We start from the raw sequence: 18,562 nt of genomic DNA, 5'->3' as shown, positions 1-18,562 counted from the left end.
AAAGATCCTATCGTCTATTTAATACGTTTTGTATTAAATATACATTTAACGAAATATTTAACGTATTTAATATTAATATATTGATTATTAAAAAATAAATATATATATATATATATGATCTCGGATTTAAATGCAGTTTTTTTTTTTTTTTCTATTTAATCAAATTCAAATCATGATATGTATTTTATCTATACTAATATTATAAATACGAAAATATTGAACAGAACCGAATCTGAAGGAATTTTGTACAAATGCACATATGTGCATTTGTATGTACGTACGTTCACCCATACATCAGTATTCAGAAAAGGTCGCGGGTTTGATAGCCGGTTATTTGTGAAGGCCAAAGTATTGTATACGTACATATTTAATTTATAATTATAATCTCGTACGAGAACTGTTTAAGTAGGACGCGTGTTTGAAAGTCAATCAGCTGTTAACTTGTAAATAAATAAACCAGATCTTAAGGCTTTGTATTACTTTTAAGGCTAAGTATTTACTTGGTGATAGGACTTCGTGCAAGCCCACTGGGTAAATACTCATCATATATCCTGTCCCCAAATCGCAACATTTAGCAATTTTTTCCGGTTACAAAGGTGAGTGAACCAGTTTAACAGGCACAAGCGACGTAACATCTCAATGTTGGTGGTGTATTTGTGATATGAGGAATGATTAATATTTCTTACAGCATCAATCTATGAAAAGTGGTGACTACTTAACATCAAATCCAGTCAGTCTGCCTACTTACATCTTAAAAATAAACTTTGTTGCTCTGCCAGTGTCCGAGAAAATTTATTAAGCGATTTAAACTTAAACCCCCTCCTTCCATCTGATAATGTATGTTCAGGGACCAAAATTTGCGTCCAATATGAACTCAAAAACAAATATGATCACAAACATAGATGTATAATAATATATTTCGTCTTATTTTTATTATTATATTCTTAACGCCTAATGCATCAATTCCTTGTATTGTAATACATTAAAAAAAAAAACTTGCCTGTCACAGAGGCTTGGGTTTACGTTTTGGCGCGAAATACTTCGGACATACTTTTTCGGCAGCCATAGAGAATGTATTGTTTTAGTTGGTTTTTTATTATTAATTTAAAGTAATTAATTTTATTGTTATTTGTTATTATAAAGTCCGATAGTATTAATATTATTCTTTTAAAAAGTAATTATTACTTCTGATCTGTAAGAATATATTCAATTGGATTTGAATATTTTTGTTTGTAGGATGTAGTAGTCAGTGTAACTTGTGTAAGCACAAGGAACAACATCAGTTCCCAGCTTATGTCGCATTGACGTTGATTGGTTAATATTTCGTACAGAACCTATGCTTATGGGCGACGTCTAAATACCAACAGGCTACATTTTCTTGCCTACCTATTTGCTAATAAAAAACTTGACAATAATATTAATCATGGACTGAAATCGAAACCCGAACATGCGACTCTGATGCCACATGCTGCACCAATTCACGAAGAAGCAAATAATCAGTAAAGAGATCACTAAAATAATTTACTATCGCTCAAAAACGAACAGACCTTGTAACAGTTCCGATATGGCGCTTACGGCATTCTATGTATATATTTCTGATGACGTCACATTAAATTAAAGAACTGATGAAAATCATGATATTTATTACGCCTAATATTAATAACAAAAATATAATAATTGTTATTGAATGAAAACAATTTTAAAATTTTAATTTGAATTGTAAATTATGTCATTTAAAAAAAAAGTCGCCGAGTTTCTTTCGCTGGTTCTTCTCGGGTCTGTAGTGTGTTTCTGAACCGGTGGTAGATTTTTTACTATCAATAGTATTTTAATATTAATATTTTTTACTAGCAAATGTCGCTTTCTATTCCGAGTAAAAGGCACGTACTTATGTACGCGCAAGAGAAGTTCTGCTTCTTCGACGTGATTAAAATAGTTTTATTTTAAGTACATGCAAATAATGGATTACACTGAACAATACTAATCTACTTAGTAATAAAATTATTTTTATTATTATGATAAATGTCATTTCTTCTTTTTTGACCAATACTACGCATAAATGTCTACTTTCACAATTTAAATTGATATTCAATTAAATATTGTAAAACAAAATGAGTGAAGTTCGTCGTGGCGTCTATTTCGAGTGATTCGACATTTAATTGGCGGCTTTGCGCGCAACTTCAACATGAAGTGTTAAATGTCAATGTCACACTGTGCGCGCGCATCGTAAAAATTCACTAACATCGAATTTAAGTTCAAAATTTCGCACTGACATTGGCGAAATAATCTGTGCCTTTTTGGCACACATAAAAGCTACAAAAAAAGTTCAAAATTTAAAATGCTTATAAAATGATACCTGAGCCTTCGCTCTTCCATACAACCGAAGAAATTATTTGTAAGAAGTAGATTAAGATAATCTATACTAATATAATAAATTCAAAAATAACTCTTTCTGTCTGTCTATCTGTCTGTTGCCCTTTCACGGCCAAACCACAAAACTGAATTTCATGACATTAGATATGAAGCTAGCTTGAACTCCAAGGTACGCGAACGCAGTCGCGGTCAGCAACTAATAATATATATTTTTAACCGGAGTATGTGTTTGTGTGTGCGTGCGTGTGTGTTTTGTTGTACCCGCTTTGAATTTCATGTTCAAGTATATAATTTTAATTAGAACATGAAACTTTTTTTTAGGGCTACTGATTAAAAATAAGTAGATACGTATTTAAGCGTTTCTGGATATTCTAACCATAAGGGGTGAAATGGAGGTTGAACGTTTGTATGGAAGTCCGTCATTTTTTAAGTTAGAAACATGAAACTTCAATTTTTGACATACTGATTAAAAATGAGTAGATACGTATTTAAGCGTTTCTGGATATTTTACCCCTAAAGGGGTGAAATAAGGATTGAAAGTTTGTAGGGAATACCGTCATTTTTTTAAGTTACAAACATGAAACTTTATTTTTGGGATACTGATTAAAAATAAATAGATACGTATTTAAGCGTTTCTGGATATTCTAGCCATAAGGGGGTGAAATAGGGGTAGCCATTTCGTATATAGGTTAGTCTGGAAGTCCGCCATTTTTGAAGTTAGAAGAAAGAAATTTTATTTTTGGAATACAGATTAAAAATGATTTGATACGTTTTTAAGCATTTCTGCATATACAACCTATAAGGGGTTTAATAAGGGTTGTCACTTTTTATTTAGGTTAATCTGGAAGTCCGTCATTTTTAAAGTAAGAAGCAGAAAACTCTATTTTTGGGCTACTGATTAAAAATGAGTAGATACGTATTTAAGCGTTTCTGGATATTCTACCCTAAGGGCTGAAATACACACCAATGTGGTATACAAAGAGGTCTTACATTAACGTAATATTTTAAGTTAATTTGTAAACATATTCATATTTTACGCGGGCAAAGCCGCGGGTAACAGCTAGTATAATTATATATGTATGTTATGTCTCCTGCCTGGAAGTCAACAAGCATTCAGTCCACGCTTTTTTATCATCAATATAATCTTTTATCGAATGATATGCCTTCTTTACCAATGTATTTTTTACAATTGACTTGAATATATGAAACGGCAAAGTTAAAAATGTCTGCGGAATTTTATTATAGAAGCGGATACCTTGCCCCAAAAATGATTTATTGACTTTGCGGAGTCGAAAACTTGGCGTTCTAAGCTTATCCTTACTTCTTGTGCACATACAATGATTATCACTGATTTTATCAAAGTGATCAATGCTACTGTGAATATACATAATATTGTTGTAAATATATTACGCAACAGTGCGTATTCCTGCTTTGTTAAAAACATCCCGAAGAGAGTCTCTAGCTCCAAGGTTATAAATATTGGTCGAGAGCTTGAATAAAATCTACCATATTCACTATGTATTCAACAATTATGCCGTTTTTAATATCGATGAGGCTGTTAACGGAACTTTTGAAATAAAACAAGTAGGATATAAGTAATTAAAATGAGTAGTGTTACATTCTAAATGAAAACATATTAATCAAGAACTGTTAGTAGGAAAATATAGCTGAGTTACTCGCAAATCGCATAGAATACTTCAACCAAAGTTTAAGGCTCCGATGACTCATTGAGATTCAAGTCAAGTCCTCATATTGCACCTTGACCAAACAAACTTTTAAATTGACGAAATTTTATTTACTACCTTGACGGTTAAGCTTATTGACCTTGAAATACAATAAGCATAGAAGTGCATTTCAATCAAACCAACAGAAGTCACACTTTGAACCCGAACTTAACACGTTGACTGCCGAGCGTCGACCCAAAAACTGTGTGCAAAATTTTTCCTCTTTGTTTTTTTCATTCCGGTGAGTATAACTTTTTATTTAAATTACAACGACGAAGGTGTCAATGACGCCACGGAGGCTTGCGATTAAAATTTATGTTTCGATAGAATATATAATGTTTAACAGATTCAATGATTTATAAATAGACAAATCCAGTGCAGTTCAGTGTTTTTTCTCTGTTTGTCAAATGTGTTTTTTTTGTTTTTAGTTTCTTAACTATTGGCGGGTTTTTTGAGTAAAAAAAAAACTTAACAGATTCAATGATTTCTTGGTGGTAGGGTCTGGGTAAGTATCACCCACTCGCCAAATGTTATACCGTCAATACTTTGTATTGTTGTGCTCCGGTTTGAAGGGTGAGTAAGCCAATGTAACTACAGGCACAAGGGACATAACATCTTAGTTCCCAATGTTGGTGGCGCATTGCCGATGTAAGAAATCGTTAATATTCCTTACAGCGCCATTTTTTATGGGCGGTGGTGACAACTTACCCTCAGATGGCCCATTAGGAACTAACATTTTAGCTCCCAAGGTTGGTGGCGCAATGGTGATGTAATGAATGGTTAATATTTCTAACAGCGCTAATGTCTATGGTGCGATGGTGAAAACTTATCATCAGCTAATTTGCCCGTCCGCCTACCTTTATCATAAAAATATTAGTGTTCCAAAAAAGTACATGATGCGGCAAGTGTTAAAAAAAACAAATAGCAGTCAACATGTTTATTTATTCTATCGATATTTTACATAACTTACGAACTTAACCCATGACCCACTTAAGTTGAACCCACACAAGTTCGAAATTTAAATATATTATAAGAAATAAAATAAAAAATAAAAAGCCTTTTATTTCTCGCATAAATTACTGTTAATTATTATTTACATTATAATTATAATATTATATAATAATGTGCATTAATAATATAGTTATGTTAATTGGATTGATAAATTATATAATATAAAATTTAAAATATAAAAAATAAGATTAAAATGTTGCAATAATTTATCATGCAGGCATGCAAGATCTCATGTGAGGGTGAAGGCCTCCTCCAGACTTTTCCATTTTTCTCGATCTTTGACAATCGTCTTCCAGTTTTTACCCGCTATTTTTATTATGTCGTTATCCCAAGGAGTTATTGGTCTTCCTCTCCTTCTAATACCGGCAGGGCCCCGCCATAAGGTCAGTCTAGAAGTCCAACGGTCATCGCTCATCCTGGCTACATGGCCTGCCCAGCGCCACTTTAGCTTCTGAGAGAAACTAAGTGCATCTGAAACTTTAGTCTTTTCCCGTATGATAGTGTGTGGAACTTTTTGTATTTTTCTCACATTTGCAATGCTTCTTTCCGTGCTTCTTTGGCAGGATCTGATTTTGTTCCTTACTCGTAGCGTATTTCCACGTTTGGCAGCCGTAGGTGATAGAGGGGAGCAGACATGTGTACATTAGTTTCTTCTTTAAATTCATAGGCATGGTTCCCTTCAGTATTTCTTTTAGACTCCAGAACTTTTTCCACGCTCCTGAAATTCTTCGTTCAACTTCTAATTCATTGTTTTGTTTTCCAAAGGAAATTTGTTTGCCTAGGTATATATACTATCTACGTAATCCAATGGTTTTTGGTCAAGATATATCCAAACCGACTTCGTAGCTCATAGTTTTTAGTGAGTGTATCGTTGATTGCATCTCTTTAGCACTTTCGGAATAATATGTTCGGAGAAATATATTATATGTGTTGCTAAATACTCTAATGTCGAATCGAAAACATTTTAATCATACTTCAAACATGGTTTCAATCGACATTTTTGTTTTTACTGTGTATAACATGGACTGCGCGTGTTGGTTGTAATTAAAGCACTTGAGCCTCATAGCTTCTTTAATGCCCAATGCAAGCCAATGAATGCCAACTTTGTTACAATTTGTATGTTAACGTACCACTTCTGGTCAATGACCTCTTCTCTGTTTTGAGAAATATTTTTTAGAGCTTGCTCAACCACAATTTGTATAGCTGTGAATTATTCAAACAGGATTTTATAAGCAACCCTGAATCATAATTTCATTGGACTATATTAGATTTAAAAATATATTTCATCAGTACGGAATATAAATTCAACCAAAAATATCCGAAAATATATTCAGTAGTTATTTATATCTACAAATTAAATCATTAAATAATCGTAATTAATTATTTTAAATTAAATTTATTTATCTACGTTTCTTTATCAGTATTCATCTTGTGATGAGTATTATGTCTTAGTTATTAAGGTTTTTTTTCTTAACTTATAGATGATGTTGATGATGTCGTCCTGACTGTTTTCGGTCGAGCGGGCATTCAGCCGGGAACCGAAAAAATTGTGATGAATGTCGCCTTGAGTGATTTCGAAGACAAGCCAACTATGCAGGACATATTATAAAGCACCAATGTGCCCGAAAACACAGGCGCACTCTCTATTCCCTCCCTCTCACAATCCGATGGGACGGCAAATCCACCACAAGCAAAAATAATTCATGCACTGGACTTTCCAAAGCACATGAGAGTACACATTTCCAGATTCTGTGCTGCTACTGGGAATTTTTTGACCGAAGAATAACTTTTTATCGGCCTGACCTGGAATTTGAACCGAGAACCACGGGATCTGTTATATTATGTTTATGTTGTTGCCTTATTTGTAACGAGGCAGTTGAATTTATATAGGCAGGGAAATTTATATACATATTTATATTAACAATAAAATAAAATCTGCACTGAATTATTGACGAAGTTGTATTTGTATTTAAGTTGTTCAAGATTATTTAAATAAAGTTTATTTTGATTTGACTGACGCAGCATCCTTTGAATTTATATGCATTACATATATGTTTTAAACATATATGTTTTAAACATATAGTGTGGCAGTCCATGCTCTCCATATCAATGATAAATGTAAATATTTAATTGTATGTAGTTTATTTTATGTTCCATTTATTTATTTGCCATATATAAGCCCAAATGGTTCAGTGGTTAAATCTGGTGAATCTTGACCAAAGATGGCAAGTCAAACATGGGCAAACACCACTTAATTTGTGTTAGATAGTACTCTTTTTCTGCGGTGAAGAAAAACATCGGCAGGAAATCTGCATGTATTGGTGAATTTGCCACATTCTTGTCCATCAATACGAATTGGAGAGTCGCGGAATATCGTCGTCCTAATTTTCTTAAACGAAGACGGGTTCTTAGTACAACAGCGTGATTTTATTTTAATTTATGATATAAGTAGGCGGGCGAGCTAATGAGCCACCTGATGGTAAATGGTCGCCACCACCCATAGACAATAGGGCTGTAAGAAATATTATAGACTGTTACTTTAGTTTTAACTTTCGTATTTTTTGTAAGGTTACTCTTAGAAATAACAAATAATCCTTTAAACGCTTGTTTTAATTGTATATTTCACAAGTAATATCAGAATAGTTAAACGAATAAACAAAAATACTATTTTTAATTACAAGTCATAAATTGTTTATGCGTTTCGTAGAAGTTGTTTCATAGCATTCAATTTAATTACATGAAGATATAAAAATGCCTATAATTTTTTTCTAGTTGTATAAAGTATATTTGAACATTGCTTATTTTTGTAGAGTACAAAAAATAGTAGTATACAATTTTTATAACTGGCGACCTCGGCTTCGAACGGTTGCAATTTATTAATCAAGAACATGTCATGATATAAATATAAATATATATTTATATATGAAATATGTACCATTCTACCAGGTAAAAAGATTTACACCCTACAGACATATATAAAAAACAAATTTTAGTTCCTTATAATATCTGTATACACACAGCTATATAGAGTCCAGTATTAGGTATTACATACAATTCAATATACATATGAATCGAGGTGGCTGAATTTCAAATATTTTAATCATAATTTCTTTTGAGCTGTATCCGCCATCTTGAAAAAGAAAGAAACAATTTTATTGCCACACTTAATAACATTTTAGGTAATAAAGTAAATAATGTACAAATCAGCTTTATTTTTTTTTAAATCAATATTATTTTTTTAAGAAAAAATTGACACTCACGATTTCATAAACATGTTACAACAGTTTCGTTTTGTTACATGTTTTTTTATAACTAATGTTAATTGAAGATACATAACGGTCAGACCGAACTATACCTGATAACGTAATTAAGGACTGAGGACACTAATTTAGGTTTTAGGTTATGCTTCAAGACCTGTTTACTTAGCAATATATTCAAGGTAATTTCGTTTGTAGTCCATTGAAATGTTACAATTTTAGAGTCAAACTTAACATTTTCTAGAGGACGCAATTTTATTTGTGGGACACGTAGGGGATGTCAATACAACCATCGCCATCTTCAAAAAAGGGGTGGAAACATATTTTTAACTATATCTCCGAAACTATTAATTGTACGGAAAATTTGTAAAGACATAATTTGTAGCAAATCGTTATGGCTACAATTATGTTTATGTGATTTTTTACCATAAACTTAAAATTTAAAAAGTTATAAGCAAAAAGTGAGAAAATTTGCTCAAAAATTTTCGCGCTCGGCAGCGAGAGGTCTCCGCCTACAATGGACGCCAGGGAATGGCACTGAGGCCCCCATGCGAAACACTCAATCAGGGTGTGGCGGGCCGTGTCCAAAGGCGCGCCGCACTCGTGGCAGGAGGGTGTCATCTCTCGCCTCGCTATCCGGTGCAGATACCTACCGAAGCAGCAGTGCCCGGTAAGCACCTGCGTCAGTCTGAATGAGAGTGTGCCGTGTCTTCGTTCCACCCAGCGACTCAAGTGGGGACGGATAGCCTCCACTGTCGCCAGGCATGCCGAGGGGCACCCACTCCTCCCACCTTCTAATCAAGGCTCGCTGGGCTAGAGGCCTGACTCGCTTTACCTCCACCAGTTCTGGACAATCGCCGCTTGCCCTTGCTTCCACCCGGAAGCAGTACACTTCCGCAAGCACTTCCGCCTGTAGTTCCCAGGGCGGATCGCTCGCAAGAAGTGTCGCCGCCGTCCACGACACCGTACGGTAACCCCGTATCGCTCTTACCGCTATGACCCTCTGCGATCTCCGCAGAAGAGCCTTGTTACGAGCGGTGAGCGGGTCCACCCAAATGGGTGCACCGTACAATGCCATAGAGCGCACCACGCCAGCGTATAAACGCCGGCAAGGTGTTTCCGGCCCTCCTACGTTAGGTAGAAGGCGACCTAAGGCAGCAGCAGAGTTGATGAGCTTCGGGCTGAGTTGGACAAATTGCTGCCCGAAGCTCCATCTTCCGTCCAAGATGAGGCCCAGATACCTCATCTGGACCTGTCCTTAATCTTAATCACTGTCCCCTGGACGGTGATAGACGCTCCTCGAGGGGGACCTCGGCGTGGACCGTGGAATAGGAGGGCCTCTGTTTTAGTTACAGAGACCCTCAAGCCCAGCATCCCGATTCGATCCATCGAGTCCGCCCCGTCGCCGTGATGAGGATGTCGTCCGCGTAGCACAGCACCGCCATCCCGGGCTGGGTCGGTGCCCGCAGGAGCCAGTCAAAGCCAACGTTCCACAAAATGGGACCGAGAACCGACCCCTGCGGAACGCCGCAGCCCACTCGACGCCGAACAAGTCGCCCATCGCTCCTCTCCCAAAGAACAACTCGATCCTGGAGGTATGCCCCCAATAGCCTTCTGAGATAGGAAGGCACCTCATGATATCGAAGTGCAGCCCCTATTGTCTCGAAAGGAAGACTATTGAAGGCGTTCGCCACGTCCAGTGATACCGCCAGCAAACGTTCCCTGGAGCCACAGCCTCCATGGTTCGGGTCTTCAGGGTGTTCAGGGCGTCAATGGTTGAGCGACCCGCCGTGAGCCCGTACTGGGCTTCTGAGAGACCCGGTCCCACCTCCTCGAGGTGCTTAACAAGACGGGCAGCGAGAATATTTTCGAAGAGTTTGCCCGTCTCATTCAGCAGCACAATCAGCCTGTATGCTGAAGAAGAGTCTTGTGGACGCCCCTCCTTCGGCAACAGGACCAACTTTCCCTCTTTCCACAGCTTCGGGAACTGTCCATTGGAAAGACACTCGGCAAAAATTCCCGAAGCCTCCCTCCTAGGTGTTTCCGAGCGTCAGGCAGAACACGTCCTGGAACACCGTCTAGACCCGGTGCTGTGGTTCTGGCCCTCAATCGATCCAGGGCCATCTTCATCTCTTGCTCCGTGGTATGTGGTGGAGCCACATTGTCAAACGTCAGGAAGAGAGGGGCCATATTTGGTGGAGCGTGCTCATCTGGGTGAGGAAATAGTTTGCGAGGGTACAAACCCCAAGTCAGCCTGATGAACTAAAGGAGTTTTTCTGACAAAATGCGTGGAGTCTGGAAGTTAGAAGTGTATATATATATATATATACACTCCGTGCCCCGAAAACTACGTAAATTTGATGAACCTACGCCGGAAATCTTTCCAACCGTGGACTTGCCGTCCCATCGGATTAAGAGAGTGCACCTGTGTTTGCGTGCATGCTTGTGTACTGTAATATGACCTACATGGTTGGCAAGTTTCCCTTAAGATTGGCAGATGTAACTGAACTCATTCAGAAGGACCAATCAGGTACAGAACCAACTGCTATAGTCACTTTTCGAGACACGACTTTGAAATGTTTCATCTTAGTAGAAATTATATCTATTTTTATAGTTATTTATGTATGTTCTGGATACTACATTTCGAATTAGAAAATTATTTCAATTACAGAAAAATGTAAGGTAACAATTTGACTTTATTTGTAAACTCTTATTTAATGTAAGGTTTAATCACAGGAAAAACAAACAAAAAACAATAAACTGTAAAAACAACAAACTTATAATAAACTATTATTTTAACGGATTCGGTTACGTTTTCGGGTATATTTTATTTCGGATATCCGACGGTTTCAGTTATCGTACGGAGCTCTATAACATCCCTAATGTATTATTGAGAAATGTTTTTATTTTTAAAGAATAATATATCAATAATGTTGAAAAATATTAAAGCGTTTTCGCACTCCAATTAAAAAGGAAACCGAAAGCATTATATAGACATCATCATCATCTTCTGACGTCGTCAAAGATATCTACAAAGGAAATCGGACAAAGGACCGAGGATCTTCACGAGTGCTAGGATTGCGCTAACCTCATCCAGCGGCTTCCTCACAAAATGGTCTATCTCGGGCAGTATTGTCCACCTTTCAACGCAGCGGTTGGTTTTACTACATCAACTCGGCAGTTCATAGAGCTATGCCGGTCACTTTGTTCCGCCTTTCGTCATTTCTGATTGAATTTTTTGATTTGGAACTTATTGTTAGCTAAACTAGCTAGGATACGTAGAACATGGTTAAGCTATTTTGTGTTTTGCGTCTACCAGTCAGCAAGTGATTCAGTCTTAAAGTTTTATTAAATAAATTCTTAAGCATATTTAATTTGAGTAGTTATACTTATGTACACTATTGGCGTAATGACATAATTTCAATATGTAATGTGAAGTATAACATTTAAATAGGTAAATTACAATCGGGTTTCAAAGTAAAGTATGACATAATAGAATGCAAATAAAATCGAGGAAAGAATATAAAATAATTTATCTAGATTACAATAGACTCGAGATCGTTCAGTTGTTAGAATTAATTATAATAATTGGTACCACTTATTATTAATAACTGGACTGAAGTCCGACATCTTATATTAACATATAGATTTTGATTAATTAAAAATTGTTATAAATTACGCTTTGTCGCAAATAAAAGAGTGAAATAAAAATAATTATTGGTACGTGACATCTTTCCTCCAGCAACATCATTAAACAAGAAACGATCATGGATTATAATAATAATCCTAATAATAGAATTACTGCGGTCAAAAGCGATTATATCAAACGTATAATTTATATTATTTTCTTGTTATTTGCAACTGCCATATAATACGCTTACAATTATACTCGTAATAAAACGGCGTCGGTCTGAGGTTTGGTCACTAAGTCAAAGTCATAATCTTCACTAAATAAGATGCCTTATGTCCAATTACCACTCAGTTTCTTCTTCAATGTAATCTACAGATAAACAAAATTAAATTATCAAAACATCATATCGTCCCCGTGAATGCTCTTCTGTAGCCGTTCAATCTATCCTGAATTTGTTCTAATACTACTGAATATGAATGTTCATTAAAAGTAGTAAGTAGAAAAAGCCAGTAGTCTTACATTATGTACAAAGTACTAGGTGCTTCCTACAAGTTCCTTACCAGTACCGCCACCAGCCCCGGCTTAAGCTCAACAAGTGCTTGCATCCGACAAGCAATTTTCTGGCGATCACCCCTCCTCACAAAAAATACTTCAATGGTCCAAGACTTGACCTCTCGGTCCTATATTCTTTTGAGATTAAGGTTAGGTTAGGATAGGTGAAGCTTATTTCATCACTACTTCAATGTGAGTTTTAGGATGATACATAGGATTTTAGGATGGATATATAGTTATATGATATACATGTAATAGTAAATTTCCCACTGCTGGGCTAAGGCCTCTTCTTCCTTTTTGAGGAGAAGGTTAGGAGCATATTTCACCATGCTGCTCCAGTGCCAGTTGGTGGATTCAAATGTGACAGAATTTCGTTGAAATTAGACACATGCAGGTTTCCTCGTGATGTTTTCCTTCACCGCCTAGCACGAGATGAATTATAAACACAAATTAAGCACTTGAAAATTCAGTGGTGCTTGTCCCAGGCAATTACTACTTATAATATTAATTCGGTCAAAGTCTTTCCGGTCGTGTCGGATGTTCCCTCCCATTGGATTATGATAAAGAAGGGATATAGATTTCCTTTGTGTTTGCACACTTGTGTATTTTTTGTCCCGCGCAAATCTCCACCGAAATCTACCAGGAAGACATAGCCACTTTAAATTTTTAATGTAGATTTTTTTTTAATTTAATTTAACGACATTTTTTTACATTCTGCTTTAATACATTTTGGCATTTTATATTATTATTACTGAACATCAGCAGATCTTCGCTGGACTTCGAGCTAGTCTTGGAAGACGTGGCACACACTGACTCATATATATTCTTTTTTTTTTTTTATTGTAGATTTAGTACTTAGTACGTCAATTTCTGTGAAGGAAGCATGTCTACTTCATTATTTTTAATCTTTATTTAAATACATTAGGTAGGATTATAGCTGTAATAAATATTCTTTATTTTAAAACAATGTAATGGTTTATAATATGACAAGGAATAAAATACAGAAATGTCTGCAACGAAACGGTTATTGTATCCCTTATGAGATATCTCATAAATTTCTTTAAGATTATTTGAAAAATCTCTATAAAACTGAATCCATTTATTTAATTTCTGCGGGAAAATATAAATTTAATTCTTAGAAATCTTTGTTCAATATCGAAGCGTTCGTTATATTTATGGTTGCGTGGATGGAATTCGACAATCTCAGTCTCGAAACCGGAACTTGCTTAAAAAATCAAGCTTCTCACCTGAAAGCGACATGCCGATCATATGCAGCAGAATTTCATTCGATATAGGTGTAAGCACGATTTTTTCACCTACAGCTACATGTCTTGAGAAGTCGCCGATGCGATTTGAATCTTACTGGTGGTAGGGCTATGTGAAAGCCACTCATCAGATATTCCGCCGCCAAACAGCAGTACTCAGTATTGTTGTGTTCCGGTTTGAAGTGTAAGTGAGCCAGTGTAACTACAGGCACACGGGACTTAACATCTTAGTTCCCAAGGTTGGGGACGCATTGGTGATGTAAGAAATAGTTCATATTTCTTACAGCGCCATTGACTATAGGCGGTGATGACTACTCACCATCAGGCGGCCCATTTGCTCATCCGCCTACCTATTTAAAAAAAAACTACGATTATTTAGTAAAATTCACATGTTCTATGCAATTGGCCATCTCGGTCTAACTACATGAGGAAAAAACTGCAGTAAACGACGCCACACCTCGCCGCACCTCAGTATGTAACTCAATTACAAAAAAACATAAATAATTATATAATTTCTTGACCATCGCGTGTTGCTCGATAAATATCAAGGATATGAGCTGAGGTATGTTTAATATGTGATTAAAGGACTTATACTCTATTCCGACCATAACAGGAAAAAAGCCAAATAAACAACATTTGACAGCAAATTAACGCGTTACCATTGGTCGAGAGCTTGATTAATCTATGACATTGACTATGGATTTGCGATAAAATTACGTTTTGAACGTCGACGAAACAATTATCGGCATTTTGAAAGTAAAATTAAAGTGAAGATATTATATAGTTAGTGTTGTATTATAAATGAAGATACATTTATCATAAACTCTTAATAAAATAAAATAAATAAATATAGCCTTTATTTCCAAACCCGATTTGCAATTTACATATTGTTTCCTTTCGTCGCCGAATTATATAATACTAATGAAATTAAATTAATAAGATTAATCGAGTCGATATATTTAACGTCAGAAATTCTAAAGATTTATAAATTGTAACAATTTCATATGAAAAAGTCAGGTTAGTTTGGACGCCCAGTGTTGCTATCCGCTGCCATGTTATCCCTGCATATTTAATTATATCGTCTTCCCAACGTGCTACCTGTCTTCCGCGTGTTCGTTTTCCATTCTTAGGGTACCAGTTCATGATCCTTTCACTCCATCTTCCGTCAGTGTTTCTAGCGGTGTGTCCTGTCTATCTCCACTTTAGTCTGCATACAACTTCTTCAACGTCTATTAATTGTGTTTCTTTTCTGATTTCGTTTGCTCTTATGCTGCTGCAGCGACTGCAGCTGCTGTGCTTTTGGACGAGCTCGCTACTAAATCTATTTAGTGCTAGGACTTTGTGCAAGCCCGTGTGGGTTGTGCCACACATTCAACAGATATTCTACCGCCAAACAGCAGTACTCTGTATTGTTGTATTCCAGTTTGAAGGTTGAAAGGGCCCGTGTAACTACGGGCACGAGAGAGATCTTAGTTCCCAAGGTTGATGGTGCATTGGCGATACAAGGATTGGTTAATATTTCTTACAGCACTATTGTGTACGGGCGGTGGTGAGCTCTTAATATCAAGTGGATTTCATGAAACCTAGTTATTTTTGAATTCGGCTTGCATTTTAAACGTTGTATTTCAAACATTCATTCCGCTGAGACGCTATATTGTGGCTTTAGTGAGTACATAAATAACAGCCTATTAATAAACCACAGATGATCAAAAGCCTCTACTCTAGAGCTCGACGCGATTTGGTGGATACATGGCACCATTTTATCCGACGCGCGCAATTCCTCACGACGTTTTTAAATTCGCACAACCACTCATTAGAACCAGCTTTCGCCGGCGGTTTTTCCGAACCGATACGACTTGGGAACCTTCAAAAAAAGAGCACACCTTCCTTAAAGGCCGGCAACGCATCTGCAAGTCTCCTGGTGTAGCAGATGTCCATGGATCAGGTGAAGCTCCCGCCCGTTTGCCACCTATACCTTAAAAAAAGAAATAATAAAAACAAATAGACCACATACAACCCAGTAGTGCTTGTTTGATTCACGTGTTCTAGGCACAAAGCCATCAAAGTAATTATTTATTATTATTATTTTAATTTATGACTAGTCTCGGATGATTTAAAGGCACGTGGAATGATTAAAAGAGACGTTAATTGTAAATAATTAAACAAAGTCGTCATGACAAACGTATTTAGATATATAATTAGTTTGCTAGGTAACTGGTATATCTCGATATTGATTCGAAGGTTACATTCAGTGGACTCATTAAGGAAGGAAGGTTCTCGATTCCTGACATCTATTAGCGCGTCTTGACGTCGTGACGTCGGCACTCCGTCGCTGCTCCTTACTGCCCTGGGTGTATACCGTGTGCTTTATAACTTCTCCGCCTGATGGCGACGTGTACTGCACGTACTGTACTGCACACGCAATATATGTATTATTAAAAAAAAAAATTTTTTTAGGGTTCCATACCCAAACTTCAAAACGGACCCTATTACTAACACTCCGCTGTCCGTCCATCCGTCCATCTATCCGTCTGTCACCGGGCTGTATCTCATGAACCGTAATAGTTAGACACTTTAAATAAAATTAAATATTAATGACGTGATTTTTTTTGCCGTTTTTATATATAATGGTACGGAACCCCTCGTTTCGCGAGTCCAACTTGCTCTTGACCGGTTTTTATTTATTTCATTCAATATTTATTTATCAGTTTGTACGATCAATTCAAAATAATAAATTATTTCAAAATCGATTTTGATTTGTCACAACTGACGAGCGATCCGTGATGACATTTAGTAACCCATATAACCGAAATGTTAAAAAATATCAAATTTTATAAACGTAGGTTAAACTAAATAAAAAAATACCACGTGAATAATAGGGGACTACATGAGCTAAATGCAAGTTTTATAATGCAAATAAGTATTTGATCCAATGAAGTAAACCAAATGAAAAAAATATATGATAATCTTCAGGATACATGCTAGTTATTTGTTATTTTGAAAACATTATGTAATTAATTTGGTACGATAGAAAAAAATCACAAAGTTACCTCTAAAAAAATCTTTTAACAAATAATAACTATACTTATATACATTCAATAATTCTGGTTATTTGTCAGATTATTCTACAAGCTATATACTAGTTTACCCCCGTGTCACTTTTTTAGTAAAACCAATAGATTTATTAAAGTTATATATGAACTAATTTTAATAATAAAAAAAAAGTAAAGTCGTAACAAAAAATGTAATTGTTGTGAACCAGAGAACTAGAATATTTAGAAGTATCATTTGTACGTAATTCAAAAATTTTAATTTTTTTGTAACGTCCGCCATATTGGATTGAATATGGCAGCAATTCATGAATCGTGGATTGTCATCGAGATTAAATATGTGTGCCAACTTTCAGCTCCATAGCTTCAGTGGAAGTGGGTGTAATATTGATTACAAGATTCCAGGACATATGTACATACATTCATACATACAAGTGAAATTAAATAAAAGATTTTAATAAAAAATTAACACTAAATGTTTTTTTTTTTGTAGTACCAAATATAAATATTGTAAGTTTAATTGAATCAGTTTTATTTTATAATCATTTGTTAACTAACATCCAAAGAAATAAAAATAATTCTATTGTCCTATCCATTTTTTATGAGATTTATGATTGATCTTACTTCGCTCGATTTGGCGCCATCTATTAGAATATTTGGGCGTAACCTCGTTACCTCGCTTAACCCTTAGTTCACGGGCTTGCCGTTTTTGTCGATTTTGTAAGTGTGTGCGTGCGATTCTCAAGGGCACTTAGGTCTTGTAGTCCTCTTAACGTAAAACAACAATAATATACGTATTAACCTTATGTTAATGTTACACGTTGAAGTCGTAACAATTACGTACAATCAAACTAATCACGCATCCGAAATTACATGATTAGGACCAAGGAGAATAATTAGAGTAATTAAAAAAAAACGAAGTACAAACATTGTGTAAGTTGGACTGTATTTTGAACATTTGGTATTGAATATTGTATGATTTGTTATTATCTGTGAACTACAGACGAGTATCTGTCACTTGTATAAAACGTACACCACAAACAAAAATACAGAAATCTTAGGATTAAACAAAAAAAAAAACAAAAACAAATATTGAAATAATGTTCAAAACAAAAATATGTGTGTACAATGGGCGGACTTATGGCTAATTAGCCATCTCTTCCAGACAACACAATCTGAGAGAGATTTTTAAAAGTACACAGTAGGCGGTGCAGTCATAAACTTATATACAAATATTTACGCACTAATTCTTATACTTAATCTATACTAATATATAAAGCGGAAGAGTTTGTTTGTTTGTTTGTTTAAACGCGCTAATCTCAGGAACTACTGGTCCGATTTTAAAAAATCTTTTTTTGTTGAATAGTCCAATTATAGAGGAAGGCTTTAGGCTATATAACATTACGCTGCGACCAATAGGAGCGCAGCGACAGTGAGAAATGTTGCAAAAACGGGGAAAATTATTCACATTTATGGACTTTCGATGCGTGCGCAGCATAAACGTTTTAAGTTACTCAAAAAATGTGTATGAAAGATATATTCCTCTTTTAATAATAAAAAAAAAGTCCGTGACACTATATGTCTATTTGTTAAGAGTGTGCTAGCAGGCGGGGCGCGGCGGCGGATGAGGGGGAGGCGGGTCAGCCCCGCCGCCGCGCTCGCCACTCTCACCCGCGGGTGTAGTTCTGCGAAGTAGCAA

The 18,562-nt window shown here is 35.9% G+C and overlaps 1 protein-coding gene across 1 annotated transcript; it reads right to left on the bottom strand.

Annotated features, from left to right (window-relative positions):
* Positions 1–9,014: 9,014 nt before the first annotated feature.
* On the bottom strand, positions 9,015–9,611 carry LOC135194143 (uncharacterized). The gene has a single exon (XM_064219012.1). It carries the CDS (start codon positions 9,609–9,611, stop codon positions 9,015–9,017), a length of 597 nt encoding a protein of 198 aa, XP_064075082.1.
* Positions 9,612–18,562: the final 8,951 nt, after the last annotated feature.

The sequence above is a fragment of the Vanessa tameamea genome, chromosome 25 (genome assembly GCF_037043105.1).
Source record: "Vanessa tameamea isolate UH-Manoa-2023 chromosome 25, ilVanTame1 primary haplotype, whole genome shotgun sequence".
NCBI classification, from domain to species: Eukaryota; Metazoa; Arthropoda; class Insecta; order Lepidoptera; family Nymphalidae; genus Vanessa; species Vanessa tameamea.
Note: the sequence above shows the minus strand (reverse complement) of the source record. Positions and strands in the feature narration are given on the sequence as shown.